The sequence below is a fragment of the Equus caballus genome, chromosome 11, assembly GCF_041296265.1.
Source record: "Equus caballus isolate H_3958 breed thoroughbred chromosome 11, TB-T2T, whole genome shotgun sequence".
Lineage (NCBI taxonomy): Eukaryota > Metazoa > Chordata > Mammalia > Perissodactyla > Equidae > Equus > Equus caballus.
Genome location: NC_091694.1, coordinates 26,456,586 through 26,471,614, shown reverse-complemented (window position 1 = coordinate 26,471,614; position 15,029 = coordinate 26,456,586). Strand labels below are relative to the sequence as shown.

Here is a 15,029-nt window from a genome sequence, read left to right as displayed (position 1 = left end):
GGTTCAAGTCCCTGTTCATTTAGATCCGTATGAATTTGGGAAGGCTACTAAACCACCAGCCTCACTTTCCTCCTTGGAAAAATGGCAGTAACTTCAAGGACAAGACCCACTGAGATGCTGGAATTAAAGCACCGAGCTCAGAGCCTCACACTGTTCCACAAGGGTTAGCTATTACACCAGCCATGGAAAGAAGACCAGTGTAAGGATCCTCTGGAAGCACTTGGTCTGTTTACGTGACTGCACCGTGTTTGGCAAGCTCTCCGAGTGGCATAAACAAGCTGCACTCCAGGTGTCAGACTGCCCAGATGAGGCAGGTTTGAAACTGCCTCTTGGCAAATGCACATTCTGGGAAATAAGGAAGATGTATGGCATTTGTTGTTTCTGGTTGCTTAGCATCCAAACACCCATGGGGGGGGGTCGAATCCCTGCAGGGGCAGGAGGCAGGGCTCCCCTATGGAAGCCCAGTGGGGCCAGACTCTCTCTCCCAGAGGCCCGCAGAGAGAGCTTGGGCACTCAGCTTGGGCTCATCCTCCCTACGACTGTAACAGTGACTGAGGGTCACACACAAGCTGGGACCATTGAGACGTCACTCCTCCGGTGTCAGGGGCCCAGTAGCCCGCACCAAGGGGCAGCCATGGCTGTGATGTCAGCAGGCCCATCCTCACGGGTCCCTGCCTGTGGTGCTGCCTTCCAGCCTTCTGGGTTGCTGCCCAGTTGGTACTCCTGGTTCTCCAGCCTACCCTGTGATTCTGTGGGCCACCCGTCATTCTTCCAGAAAATTCTTTTCAAGCTGTAGTTCACTAGGGTTGTTTTCTGTTGTTTGCAACCAGGAACTCTGACTCCTCTACCCTCCCAAAAGGGGCTGAGCACTAACCCTCAGGAAACCAAGCTGTCGCCCTCAGCTCCACCCCACACACCACCAGGAGCACAAAACTCCCCAGGGTGCTATGGCCGTGAGTCAGCCTGTACTCAGAGCACCCAGAAAACAGGGTGAAAAGGTGTGGCAGCCTGATATTTGCAAACACCAACCTCGCTTCTTTCCGAGTACGTCATACCACCCGCCCCAACGCAGAGGACAGCAAGGGCGGCTCCAGGGCAGGGCTGTTCCAGATGAAATGGAGAGAAGCTAAAGGAGCTAGGTCTCGAATATTGAGCTTCAAAGCTGAGGTCCTTGCCTCAGTAAAAATACTACCCATCCCAGAGCATTCTCTTCCCACCACTCCCTCCCATTCTCCAGGCCGGAGCAGGGGTGCCACAGAGCTCAGGGAGGAGAGGAGCCTACCTCCTGGGTGGGGGGCCTGGAGGTGCCACTCTCTCAGGACACCCTACATGTTTTTATAGGTAAGCAGATGTGGTGGTGTGGCTCGTCTGGACAGAGAGGGCCTGATGCTGCCCCCTCCCCCAGGTTCCACAGGAGTGGCTGAGACAGGGTTCTGGGGCCAGAAGAGGCTAGGGTCAGGATGATACAGTGACAAAGGAGGCTGGAGGGACCATGGGCCCTCTTGGTGAATGCGGGCAGGGGTGGATGCCGGCATGGACAGACACCAGCAAGTGACGGCCAGTGGAGCCAGGGGCCATCTTTACAGATGCCAGCAGAGAAAATGAGAATGACCAAGATCAGAAGCCCTCTCCCTACTGACAGCACTAGCTGGAACCCCAGGGAGAGGAGGCAAAAACAGAATTGACTGAGGAAACCCTGAATTCTTTAAGAAAACGTTTCTACATCATGCAACATGGGAAATTGAAACGGAAATTAGAGTCAGTTATGGAAAACAAAGATGTTCACATATCTGATTTTGTGTCCTGCAAAGTTTGTACCTGCTACAAAGTATCCCACCCCAAAGAAGCCCACCACGGTCTTTACCCAAGAGAACAAAGGGTAGGCAGGTCTGCTCGTGGCCTGGAGAGCTTTAGGGAGAGTTGTGGAGAGAGACATTAGTAGGAGTTTGAAGCCTTGGTAAAGTGGCTTGCTTTCATTAGGCACCGGCTGTGTACCAGGCACCATGCTAAACACTATATACTAATTTGGGAAATTATTCCCATTCTACAGATGAGGAAACTGAGGCACAGAGGCATTGAAAGGGAGTGCCAGGACACACTGGGCTGATCTCCCACAGGACGGCTTTAGTCGCAGTGGCTGCACAGATGAGTTCCTTGGATAACCGAGAATGCTGCTCTGGGGCTTTAAATCCGAAGGTGGTGTTGGGAGAGACGGACTACCGGGAGGGAGGAGGTTTATCACAGCGCAGGTTCTTGGAGGGAACTCAGGAAGGAGCAGGGCGGCCCCTGGTGGACATGAGGAGAATGGCAGCTCGAAGGCTCTGCCCGCTCCGCCAATGGCCTTGAATGAGAGGAGGGGGAAGGGGCGGGCGCGGCTCAGAGGCGGGGCTGGCAGAGGTCGCAGGTTGCGATGTGGGGTCTGGACTCAGGAGCTCAGCCCTGAGACTGCAGTGGCTACTCCAGGGGGGCCCGGTCTGCGGAGGGGCATTCTGTGAGGACAGAGAGGAGGAAGGCAATGGCCCTTCGTTGAGCGCTGACCATATGCTTAGAAGAGACACCTGAAAAGAATGGTATCCACTTTAAAAATGGGCAAAGATACACAAGCACAGGCAAACCAAAAGGAAAACGAGGTCATGAGCTGAAGATCAAAGCCGAGTTCAACTCAGAAAGAATTACATGGAACAAAGCAGATCTCTTTATAATGCTGAGGGGGACAAGACCCCAGAAGACAAAATGTGCACCAAATAACATAATATAAAAACCTGTACATCACGAAAGTGAAAAGACAACCCATAGAATGGGAGAAGATATTTACAAATCATGTATCTGATAAGAGACTTGTATCAAAACACGTCAAAAATCTCTTACAACTCAACAATAAAAAGACAACCCAATTTAAAAATGAGCAAAGGATTTTAATAAACATTTCTCCAAAGAAGATACACAAATGGCCAATAAGCACATGAAAAGATGCCCAATATCATTAGTCATTAGGGAAATTCAAAACCACGATGAGATACCACTTCACACCTACGAGGATGGCTAAAATTAAAAAACAGGTCCTAACAAGTATGGACAAGGCTGTGGATAAATCGGAACCCTTTGACCTTGTTAGTGGGATTGTAAAACGCTGCAGCCGCTCTGGAGAACAGTTTGACGATAACTCAGATGTTAAACATATAGTTATCCTATGACCTGGCAATTCCACTCCTATACACACTTAAGAGAAATTAAAAAAACATATGTCCACAAAGAAACTTGTACAAGAATGTTCATGGCAGCATTATTCATAACAGCCAAACCGTGCAAACGACCCAAATGTCCATCAACTGATGAATGGATAAATAAAATGCAGCAGACTCGTGCAATGGAATATTATTCAACAATAAAAAGGAATGTAGTATAATACAGGCTACAACATGGATGAACCTTGAAAACATGCTAAGCGAAAGGAACCAGACACAAAAGGCCACGTATTGCATGACTCCATTGATAAGAAATGTCCAGAATAGGCAAATCCATAGAGACAGAAAGTATATTAGTGGTTGCCACAGGCTAGACCAGGGGGAACGAGAAGTGACTGCTGCTGGGTACGGGCTTTCTTTTCGTGGTGATGAAAATGTTCTGAAATAAGATAGTGGCGATTGAATATTGCACAACCTTGTGAATATACTAAAACCACGAAATTGTACACTTTAAAATTGGTAAACTTTATGATGTGAATTATATTTTAATAAAGCTGTTCTTTTAAAAACATATATAAGGCAAAAACTTTAGGAAATGCATGGAAAAACAGACAAGTGGAAACACCTCTCAGCCCTTAACAAACCAGATATTTGAAAAACCAAGAAAATCCTGTTTCTCAGAAGTTGTGCATTACAGACAATGAACACACCTGTCCAAGGGCCACGCATCCACTCCTCTCTTCAACAAATTTACACTGAGTACCAACCGTGTGCCGGGTTCATTCAAAGCCCTGGGGACACAGCGGGGAGCTGGGGAGAATCTCTGCTGTGCTGTGGCTCACATCCTGGTAGTAATGTAATATTTATAAACATTTGCAAAAATTGACTTGGGCTGCAAAAGAAATCTCAGTAAATTCCAGAAGAAATAGCACCTACAAGCCCCATTTTTTTCTACTACAATTGAAAAATTAGAAAGAAATAATAAAGCTAGAAATGAAATCCCCCCACCACTTAGAAACTTTAAAGCTCTCTCCTAAACAACCTTGTGTTCAAAAAGAACATGAAGACCCCCCCCCCCCCCCAGTGCAGAGCATTTGGAAAGTGAGTTTACATATAGACGTGAGATGTACAGACAGCTGTCTATGGGATCACAGTTTTTCCAAGCACACTGCTGAAGTCAGAGCCAAGAAGGGGGCTCCTCAAGATCACTACTGTTATCTACCATTTTCCTAGAAATGTTAATACAATTGTACAAGAGAACGAAATAAGAAGTGACGTTGCTTACAAACAGCATCAGACTGGCAAGATGGAAAAGATTAATTCCCACTGCCGTCCAGCATGGAGTGAACTGGGCTCCACCGGGCCCCGTCAGTAGCGGCCAAGATCGGTACAATCGTCCGCCCTGCGATCCCACTTCTAGGAAGTGTCCTGTAGAAACACTTATGCAAGTGTTTGGGTAGGCCCCTCGCAAGAGACTGGAAGCAACTGTGTGTCAATAAGCAATTAGCGAAAAGATTCCACAGCCGCACTCTGGGATACTCTGAGGCAGCCAATAAAAAAGGTAGGTCTGTATAAATCTGTTGCTCTCCAGTGGGGGCAAATTAGCCTCCCAGGGGACACTGGACAACATCTGGAGACCTTTTTGATTACCATACGGTGGAGGTGCACTACTGGCATCTGGTGGGTGGAGGCCAGGGATGCTGCTCAACATCCTTCAGTACCCAGGACTGCCCCTGACAAGGGATGATCCAGCCCCAAATATCAACAGTGCCAAAGCTGAGAAACCCTGGTATAACGCAACACGGAAAAATACCCACCATGAATTGTTCAGTCAAAAAGGAAGTTCAGGGGGCCAGCCCTGTGGCATAGTGGTTAAATTCAGCACAGTCTGCTTCGGCAGCCTGGGTTGGCAGGTTTGGATCCCAGGTGTGGACCAGCACCACTTGTCAGTCAACACTGTGGCAGCAACTCACATATAAAAAGTAGAGGAAGACTGGCACAGATGTTAGCTCAGGGCTAATCTTCCTCAAGCAAAAAAAGAGGAAGATTGGCAACAGATGTCAGCTCAGGGTGAATCTTCCTCAGCAATAAAAAAAAAAAAAATTACCTCGCAACAATTAAAAAGACCTACTAAATGATAAAGCTAAAACAATAAAAGAATTCAAACATGGCAGGATATAAAGCTCATACACTCTGGGCCACTATCCACCTGCCCTAATCAACCCCAGGGCCAGGTACCAGACAACTAGGGGCAGCCCCTACACCACAGAGCCCAGTGAAATTATTCAAACTAGACAATCCTAAACTCGCTTAGCCTGCTTACCCTGTCTCATCCATTCTTTCCATAAAATAAAGGCTCTCGTCCACATTTTCCCCTCCATCTGTCTCCTGACCAACCCCGGTGCTCCTCTGTGTGGCCCTGGGTGGCATGCCATGCCCCCTACCTCCTGCCTTGGGAACTGTGAGTCACAAACTATCTTTTCAAGGTCAGTTGTCTCCTGATCTGTTGGCTTCGTCACAGCTCAATAACAGTAAAATCTACATTTTAACGTGCCATCTCTTACTATTTCAAAGCTTGACAACTCACTATTGGCGAGGCTGTGGGGAAACAAGCATTCTCGTATATGCCAGTGGGATGGGAAATGGTTAAACACGTATGGAGGGAAATTTGGCACTAGCTAACAAAACTACACATGCATTTACTTTTTGACCCACCAATCCAACTTCTAGGAATTTAGCCAGAATATATACTTCCAACAATAAAAAAAATACACAGGCACAAGATTACTAATTGGAGCAGCATTGTTTATAATTGCAAAATACTGGAAACGTACTGAATACCTGTACACAAGCATCTTGTTGCATAAACTACAGGATACTCACACTACTGTGGGGGCGGAGTGAGAAAAATCTCTATGAACTGATATGGAATAATTTCCAGGATATATTTTTTAGTGAAACAAAGGCAAAGTAGAAGAGAATACATGTACTATCTTTTCTGTGAGAACAGAATAATAAGAAAATATATATCTGGGGCTGGCCCTGTGGCCGAGTGGTTAAGTTTGTGTGCTCTGCTGCAGTGGCCCAGGGTTTCGCTGGTTCGGATCCTAGGCACAGACGTGGCACCACTCATCAAGCCACGCTGAGGCAGCATCCCACATGCCATGACTAGAAGGACCCACAACTAAAAATATACAACTATGTACTGGGGAGCTTCGGGGAGAAAAAGGAAAAATAAAATCTTTAAAGAAAAAGAAAATATACATCTATCTGTTTAATTTTGCAAAAAGAAACATAGGAAGGATAAGTTAGAAACTAAGGAGATCAGTTTCCTACAGGGGATAGAAGAAAGCAAAATGGAAGGGCTGGAGGGTTGAATAACACTTCTCAAAATATAAATTTTTGTGCAGTTTTGACTCTTAGAACCATGTTAGTGTTTTATATACTCAGAAAAATATCAACGAGGATTGAGAAGAATCCTAAAATGCAAACACAAGCAATGAACCTAAGGGTATTTCAAATGAGCAATTCTGGAACTACTTTCTGTGTGTTGTAGAATGGAGCAAATGAGTAAATATATTAAAGATGTTAGGAACCAGATTCCCCACTGTTGGAGAAGAGAGTTACAATATGGAATTGAAGAAAGCTTGGGAGAGCCCTGTGGCTTGGGGATGGAATTGGAAGTATCAGTATGAACGTGTGGTCTTAAATATATATATGCAGAAATAGATAAATGTGTGTATGTGTGTATGTGCATGTGAGTATGTGTGTTCCTAGTTCTGTCCACTGGAAGGGCCAAGCAGCATTCTTCTTGACATCCCTGTAGGAACGAGTATACCCGTTCTCCACTGACAGGAACCTGGCTCCATGGAGAAATCACTGATTCTGGGGTTAGGGCAGGGAAAATACAAGTTGAGCCCAGAACATCTTTTTTTTTTAAGATTTTTTAAATTTTTTCCCTTTTCTCCCCAAAGCCCCCTGGTACCTAGCTGTGTACTTTCAGTTGTGGGTCCTTCTAGCCGTAGCATATGGGACGCTGCCTCAGCGCAGCCTGATGAGCAGTACCACGTCCGCACCCAGGATCTGAACCAGCGAAACCCTGGGCTGCCGCAGCGGAGTGCGCGAACCTAACCATTTGGCCACGGGGCCAGCCCTGAGCCTAGAACATCTTGATGTGCCAGAAAGTAAGAATGTGCTCATAAAATGACGGAGATATGTCACAGGATATGGGAAACAGCTGTAGCAGATACTGTACAAAGTTGGAATAGTTTGAACACCAAAATTAGTAATGATAGTAATGAATTACAACTCATTGAATAAAATAAGAATCCATGGGTCCAAACTGATAATAGATGAATGAATGAGAAGAAAAGCTCTTTCTTACAGTAGAATACCAAATAATGAGTGTAGAAAGAATAATGGAATTAGAGAATCACCATTTTGCACTCATCATAGTAACAACTGATTCAAGCCAAAATCTTCAACAGATTCTAAAAACTAAACGGTGAAGATTTGAAGAACAGCGCATCTGCACGGTTTCATAATATCTCCCCATAAACTACATATTAATTACAAAGGGAGAAAGACAAACTTTACAATGGAAAAATCTGGCAGACACCTCCTTCCACGAGTGAATAAAGTTCCCATCCCCTAAAGTGGTCCAAACCCACAGATGCCTCCCAACACCACGCACTAAGGCAAACCCAGCGTCACTTCTGTGGTATTCCTGCCAAAGTGCATAATCTGAACCTAATCACAAGGAAACATCAGACGAAACCAACTGAGGGACAAAAGACAAAATTACTGGCTTGGACTCCAAAAATCTCAATGTCATGAAAAACAAAGAAAGGCTGAAGAATTCTTCTGGATTAAAGAAATTTATGAAACGTGAAAATTAAATGCAATGCATGATCCTGAATTGTATCCCAGGCCAGAAAAAAAAAAGAGAGAGAGAAAAACAAGAACAAGTGAGTACTGTTGAGTGAATGAATCAGTGAGTGGGGAGTGAGTGAATGAATGGACAGAGCAGGGGAGTGAAGTGGAAATGGACGAAGGCTCCCTGTCAACGCGAAAGCCTTGTCATCTCCAGTCCCTCTGCGCCTTGAGGCCTCTCCGCTCGGGTGAGGAGGTGCAGGATGGCTGGGTTTATGGCTGACCACACCCTGGCGGCCAGGCTGGCCACAGTTCATTTTCTTCCCCATTCTTAGGAGGTCAGGCCAGGTGGATCCCCACTGCTTCCTCCTCTCTACAGGGGGCCCCCTTCCTCCATTCTTGGCAGAAAGGCGCTGCAGCGCATATTGGGGAGGTGGCAGCAGGCTGGCAACCAAGCGGCCCAGATCTAGCCCCAGGCCTGTGCGGGGCTGCCCATGTGACTGTGGGCGAGTATTTCCCTTTCTTGGGCCTCTGTTTCCCCATTTACACCTTAAGCAGTTTGGCCAGATGAGTGGTTCTCAACTTTGGCCACACGTTAAAATGAGCTGGCTGGGGAGTGGGGCCCAGACACTCGCGGGTTTTAAGGCTTCCCAGGTCATTCCAACACACAGCTAAATTTGAGAGCCTGTGGGCTACGATCTCCGTGGTTCCCTACAACTCTGATGCTGAGGCCCACCTTGATGGCCTGTCCTTTTGCTGTCCTCTGTCCCTGGAGGGTTAAGTGAAATGCGAGTCACCTCCAAACACGCAGGTTCCTATCCTCAGCCGGCCTTTGAGGCAGCAGCCCTGCCCAGGACTTTGCCCAGCCCCACCCACCCTTCAATGAACCTCCTGCTCCAGCCCTTGCCGCCTCCATTTTGATGTTTGGAATCAGGGAATCCAGGATCCTCGCCAAGGCTGAGTCTCCCCAGGTATGGGCCAGGGCCTTCCTGCTTTCTTGTCACGCACAGCTACTGAGGAAGGGGCTGGGAGAAAGGGAGAGAGAACTGGGGAGGAGGGGAGCCTGTGCAATCAGGGATACTAGGGGTCTGGCTTTTCTTATCCATGAGGTAGCAACTGCTAACCTTTTCCAAGGAGGGCTGACCCCCAGCTGGGGTATGGCTGGGTGCCGCTGGCTGTGCCTCCCAGCCCTCCCCTCCTAGGGGCGCCATTCCCTTGGGGAGCACTATGAGCCTAGACTGTCTCCCAGTGGACATGGCCTGAGGAGGGAGGAGGGAGCCTTGAATTTCAGTCCCTTCCTTCACTCGCGGCATCCTGTGCAAGTCATGCGACATACCTGAGCCTTAGTTTGCCTATCTATAAAATGCCCTATCTCACCAGCTAATGAGAAGAACTTCTTGTGTCACTGCAGATGCACTGAGGCTTTAGAAAGTGCTTCTTAACCGATCGGGAGCTCATGCATAAGTGTGAGAAGGCTGCTGATCTGACACGACAGAGCTGAACCATGGCTGAACCCCAACAGGACATGAGGGATGAGCCCGCAGGTGAGTCTGGAAGTCCTGTTTCCAACATGGTCCTCAAGGAGGATTGGGGAGGGGCCTGAGGAAGGGAGATACAGGGGCGATGCTGCAGCCAAGGGGTCTGTGGCCCTCCCCTACTCTGCCAGTGGTGTGGTCAAGAGCAGGGCGAGTCGACCAAGGGTCCTTTCAGGGGGAAACAAGTATCAACAGCTAGTAAATAATAGCGGCCTGCAATTGCCGGCTACGTGCCAGTAGTTGGGCTTTCTGTGCACTGTCTCATTTGCTTCTTACAACCTTGTGGGGTAGAGATTGTTAATCCCATTTCCAGAGCAGAAAACTGAGGCTCAGAGAGGTTAAATAACTTGTCCAAGGTGTCACAGCTACCAAACAGCAGAGGAAAAATTCAGACCCAAATCTGCCTGATTTCAAAGGGCGTGCTTTCTGACCTCTACGAGACCCTGTCTAGCCACAGGGTATCTGAATCTGACAAACTAATCAGAAAATAAGATGCTTTTAAACATGGTAGGCCAGGCTGGGGAAAGTTCTTGAGCTCTGTGTTGGATGAGTAGTGGAGACATGGAGAAGGCATCGTCTAGGTTCAAATATGCTGTCTCTGGGGTGCTGAGGACAAGCTGCTACACGGGCTGCCCGGGAGAGGGGCCTCAGCCCTCCAGACCCCAGCGCTAAGCTCCCTCTAGGGCCCTCAGTGAGAGTGGAAGAGCGAAAATGAGACTGTGCACTAAGGGGAGGGACATTCTGTCCTGGGTGGGGGCTGAGCTGGGCAGGAGGCATTTGGCAGTGTGGAAAAAGCATGATTTGAGCCCTAAGCAGGACCGGCTTCATGGGCCTGCCATCAGAGCAGTTGCGCAGGATCCTGCATTCAGAAAGGCCCCACACTTGAGATTAAATGCTCTGTGCTTGCTGGTTTGAAATTTTTAGTAATTTTATCTTTGTTTTGTAAGTGAAGTTAGATGGGACAATGGAGCACGTGCTAGGGGATTGGGAGCTTGCAGCCTTGGCTCACGTGTGTGGTGCCACTCCCAGCCCACTGTCCCCTTCCCACCCCACCACCGCTATAACCTCCCCCCGAGTCCCTCATTCTGCTGTCACCCTCGGCCCCTGGTGGGGACTGATGCCTACAAGTTGCGATCTGAGATGGGGAAGACAGGGCATGTTCTGAGGGCAATTGGGCAGAGAGGAGGCGGGGACCTCTCACCCCCCAACCAGGTACCAGTGTGTTCAGGTGGGGAGGTCGCAATTCCTGAGGGGTGGCCCATCTGCCCCGAGTTAGGGGTGCAGCTTGTGGGAAGTCGTTTTGCACATTTTCCTTCTGCACTGGGCTCCACTCCCCAGGTCCTGCTGTTCACTAACGGAGCAAACTCAAGCAAATTACTTCACCATTCAGCCTGTTTTCTTGTCTGAAAATGGCAATAATGTCTACACCCCATAGGATTCTTTTGAGGACAGTGAGGTTTCTATTTGTCTTTTTTTCCAAAATTCAAGTCTGATTATGACAGCTGAAAACTGTCTAATGGCTTGTTGTTGTTCCAGAATAAAGACAAAAATCTTTCACCTAGACCAGTGCTGTCCAATAAAAGTATAATGTAAGCCACATATGTAATTTAAAATTTTCTAGTAGCCACATTTAAAAAGAGTAAATGGGCAAAATAAATTTTATTTACTTCACTCATATATCAAATTAGTTCAACATATAACCAATATTTAAAAATTAATGAAATGTTTTACTTCAATGAAATTTTTCCCACAAGTCTTTGAAATCCAGTGTTTCTTTCATACTTAGAGCATGTCTCGTTTCATGTGACTAGTGGCTACCGAAATGGACAACACAGGGGTACACGTCCATAATCCCATGGTCTCTCCGTCGCCGGCCTCGCCTGCCTGGTCTCACTGTCCCTCCATGCTTTCTGCCCCGCAGCCATACTCAATTGCTTTTCTTTTCTCAAAAGCTCCACTCCCTCCCCACACAGGGCCTTCTACTGTTCTGGGTCCTGGAAAGATCTTCTCCCTTTCTTCCCTCTGGATCTAGAAATGCCTGCTCACCCTTCAGATGTCAGCTCAAATGCCCAGCCTTCAGGGAGAACGTCCTTGACCTCCTTCCATGCTGTCCTGTTGTGTATTTCATCCTCAGCACGCCCACAATGGTGCTTTCACATTTACTTGAGGTCACTTGATTAATCTCTCTTTCCTGCTAACTTATAAAGGCCAGGACAGAGACTACTCTGGTTTTTGTGGTTGTTTTACTCATCTCCCCAGGGTTTAGCACAGTGCCTGGTGCAGAGCAGGCTTTCCACAGGCAGGATAGATGGTGTAAGCATGTACAAGGGTGCATGTACAAGGCCGGCCCCCTGGAAAGTACTCTGTAACGTCCACTCCTCTCTCTTCCCTCTGGCTGAGAAAACCTCTCCTTATAAGGGGACCGTTCTGACTGTATAACTCTGCCAGAAAACTGGAGACACAGAGCACTCAGTGCTGAAAACATTTAAGCAGAAACTTGAGTTAAGCACACAGATCATAAATATTTCTTCCCCAGATAACGTACCACTTAAAAATACTGCCTCAGCCCCTTCTCACGATTTGGGTGGTGATTAAGGAAAATTATTCTTCACGTCTAAACCTAATTACTACCCATTCTGGGACTGGTTTTTCCCTTCAGGAGGAGGAGCAGGAAGTGGAGATGGGGCACCAGCGTCCCCTAACTGGCAGAGAGCCAAGCGCCAAGGTGCTGATGTTTCTCAACTTTCTCTAATCCTTTCTCAGGTGAAAATAAACAAGGCCCAAATCCACCACTGCCAACTGACCCAGGTGATGATGCCAAACCTAACCATACCTGTCTAGGTGAGGACTCAGCCCCTAGATCACATTGCAAAGCCGAACTCACTCTTTGGTTTCCTCTGCCTCCAGTCAATACTGCCCCTTCCTAGGACAGTAAGTTTTAAGACTCTCAATACCACTGCTCCAAAAGAGGGTAGAATTATCCTATTTCTCAGGGCCTACCTCTTACCTTGAAGTCCTGGGGTGGGGCATGGGGGTGTGGTAGGAGTCACACAGAAGGATTTGCACCTCTGCACAATGGCTTCTCAAGGATACAGAGCCCCAGGGCTACACATCTCCTTGAAGCTTTCCAAATAACCAACATGGTACAAACAACTCCCATGTGTTGCCCAAGGGCGATGTATTTAAAGATTTTTTTTTCCTTTTTCTCCCCAAAGCCACCCCCCCCCCCCCGTACATAGTTGTATATTTTCAGTTGTGGCATGTGGGATGCCATCTCTGCATGGCTTGCTGAGTGGTGCCATGTCTGCACCCAGGATCCGAACCAGCAAAACGCTGGGCTGCTGAAGTGGAGCACGTGAACTTAACCACTCAGCCATGGGGCCGGCCCCCTTGGGCGATGTATTTAAATATCCACTGCATAGTCAAAATCTTAGCCTGGTTTCAAACTGCAAGCTTTTTGTTTGCAGTGGGTACAATGGGGCATATATCCCAGAGCTTGCCCAACATACTAAGAAAAGCCTCAGATAATTCAAAGTTTATATATGCCAATAAAAGCTCCCTACTTATAATTCAGTTGTTGGGATATGTACTTGATGATTGGGTAATAACTGTTCATCTTGGGATTATCTATACTGTAATAACTGGCAGTGTTGAAAGGCTTTAAAACAGGTATTTTGTTTCTTTTACAAATGAATTTGCGTGTGATGTAGAGCTGGTGCTGAAAGTCAGAATTCAGAGCCCCAAAGAAAATGACTTTATTGAAGTTGAACTGAACAGACAGGAGCTGAGTTATCAAAATCTGCTGCAAGTGAGCTGCTGTGAACTGGGGATAAACCCCGATCAAGTGGAGAAGATCAGAAAGCTACCAAACACACTGCTCAGAAAGGTAGAGTATCCAAGTTTCTAAATGCAGACCGGGCTCTAAGGTGGGTAAAGTTATATTCTGTAAAGCCAAGCATTTAGCTTTTGCATTTCTAATATAAAAACAAAATTCAAGACATTGTAAATTCTCACTGCAGGATGGTCCAATATGGTAGCTAGGTAATTTCTGGTGCTTCTACAGACGCACACAATTCATCCCCCCTTGAAATTCCCTGAATTATCACAAATGCCCAAATTTAAAACTCTAGTTCAAAACACATGGCCCCTCCAACCTCTGCAAAACTGACTGGTTAACAATAGGTGGCATGGCTCCCAGAACAGAAAACACAAACCCATTCTTACTTGCTTAGCAAGTTGGCCTTTGCAATCTCAGGAAATAAAATTTTGCATTTTTATGTACTTTCCAGATTCAACATACAGACCTCAGTTTTTAATGCCAGGAGAAAAATCTCATTTCTTTGGGCTTAAAAAAAAGAAAGCTTTCTAAATGCCTTTAGCAATTTTTTTTTAAAGATTTTTCCTTTTTTCCCCCAAAGCCCCCCGGTACACAGTCATATATATTTTCAGTTGTGGGTCCTCCTAGTTGTGCTATGTGGGACGCTGCCTCAGCATGGCTTGATGAGTGGTGCTAGGTCTGTGCCCAGGATCCAAACCAGCCCCCCTTTAGCAATTCTTATTGGTGTCTTGGCTAGCTATCTTCTTTGTAAACTAACAGTAAGTGACAGGATGATCACACTTTCTAGATACCTTAAAAAAAAAGCCCTGACCTAATGTTTTTTCTTGAGACGCACCAAATTGGGACTATAGTCCCCTTTGGTCCCTGCAAATGGGACCAAAAAAAGAAAAAAGGTCTCAAGTATTTACTCAGTTTTATCATAAATAGAGAAAACAATGCAGAAATATCTTATGAGTTTAGGCAAGAACCCAAGATCCTGGCCAATATTATTAAAGCTTTTATCTTAATAACTTCATGTGGTATTTATAAACCAGTACAATTTTTTCTCCATATTAAGGACAAAGACATTCTAAGACTACGGGACTTGCAGGAAGTTGAACTCATTTTAATGAAAACTGGGAGCTCTCAATTGATAGAATACACACCGTCTCTGATAGAGAAGCCCTGCTACAACAGTAACGCTGCAAAGATGACTTATTAAAAGTCCCAGAAACTAAAGACTGGAATCAGCATTTTCTAAACAATGAAGCCTGGATGCATGTACCAGTGTGCTAACTTTTTGTGTGTGCCTCAGAAAGTTGTTTCGTCTCCAACTTCTCTGGGCTGGGAGAAGAGTAAATTCAAAGCGCTTTGACAAATAGAACTATAAAAAAAGTATTATGATACTTACCAATGCATGTTTATTTTGTACAGTTGTACCTCAACCCTAACGAGGCACAGGTATGCACTGCTGGGACTCGCTCAGGACAAATGGCCAGGGTCTGTTCACATGAACCCTGGAGGGGGAGGCTGCGCTGATGCAGCTGGGAAGGCCGGGACCCACTTGGCACAGGGCTTCAACCAGTACTCCTTGTTTTTAAATGCATGTCATACTATCAT

General features: G+C 46.6%; 1 protein-coding gene across 4 annotated transcripts; it reads left to right on the top strand.

Annotated features, from left to right (window-relative positions):
- Nucleotides 1–8,925: 8,925 nt before the first annotated feature.
- Nucleotides 8,926–14,819, top strand: ANKRD40CL (ANKRD40 C-terminal like). 4 transcript variants are annotated; one of them, XM_023652766.2, is made up of 5 exons: nt 8,926–9,028; nt 9,469–9,601; nt 12,356–12,433; nt 13,303–13,478; nt 14,488–14,819. In XM_023652766.2, exons 2-5 carry the CDS (start codon nt 9,562–9,564, stop codon nt 14,629–14,631), a joined length of 438 nt encoding a protein of 145 aa, XP_023508534.1. In that variant the 5' UTR covers nt 8,926–9,028; nt 9,469–9,561; the 3' UTR covers nt 14,632–14,819. The 4 variants fall into 4 exon arrangements, with proteins under 4 accessions (XP_023508534.1, XP_023508536.1, XP_023508535.1 ...); XM_023652768.2 differs by having other exon boundaries at nt 12,356–12,400; nt 14,488–14,773; XM_023652767.2 differs by lacking the exon at nt 12,356–12,433 and adding an exon at nt 12,252–12,317 and having other exon boundaries at nt 14,488–14,773.
- The last annotated feature ends 210 nt before the right edge of the window (nt 14,820–15,029 follow it).

What these genes read in the sequence shown, in the direction of transcription:
- ANKRD40CL (XM_023652766.2), top strand. Translation starts at nt 9,562, where the DNA reads ATGGCTGAACCCCAACAGGACATGAGGGATGAGCCCGCAG. An exon ending in ACCTAACCATACCTGTCTAG is followed by an intron (nt 12,434 to 13,302) that starts GTGAGGACTCAG and finishes CGTGTGATGTAG; the next exon opens with AGCTGGTGCTGAAAGTCAGA. An exon ending in CAAACACACTGCTCAGAAAG is followed by an intron (nt 13,479 to 14,487) that starts GTAGAGTATCCA and finishes CTCCATATTAAG; the next exon opens with GACAAAGACATTCTAAGACT.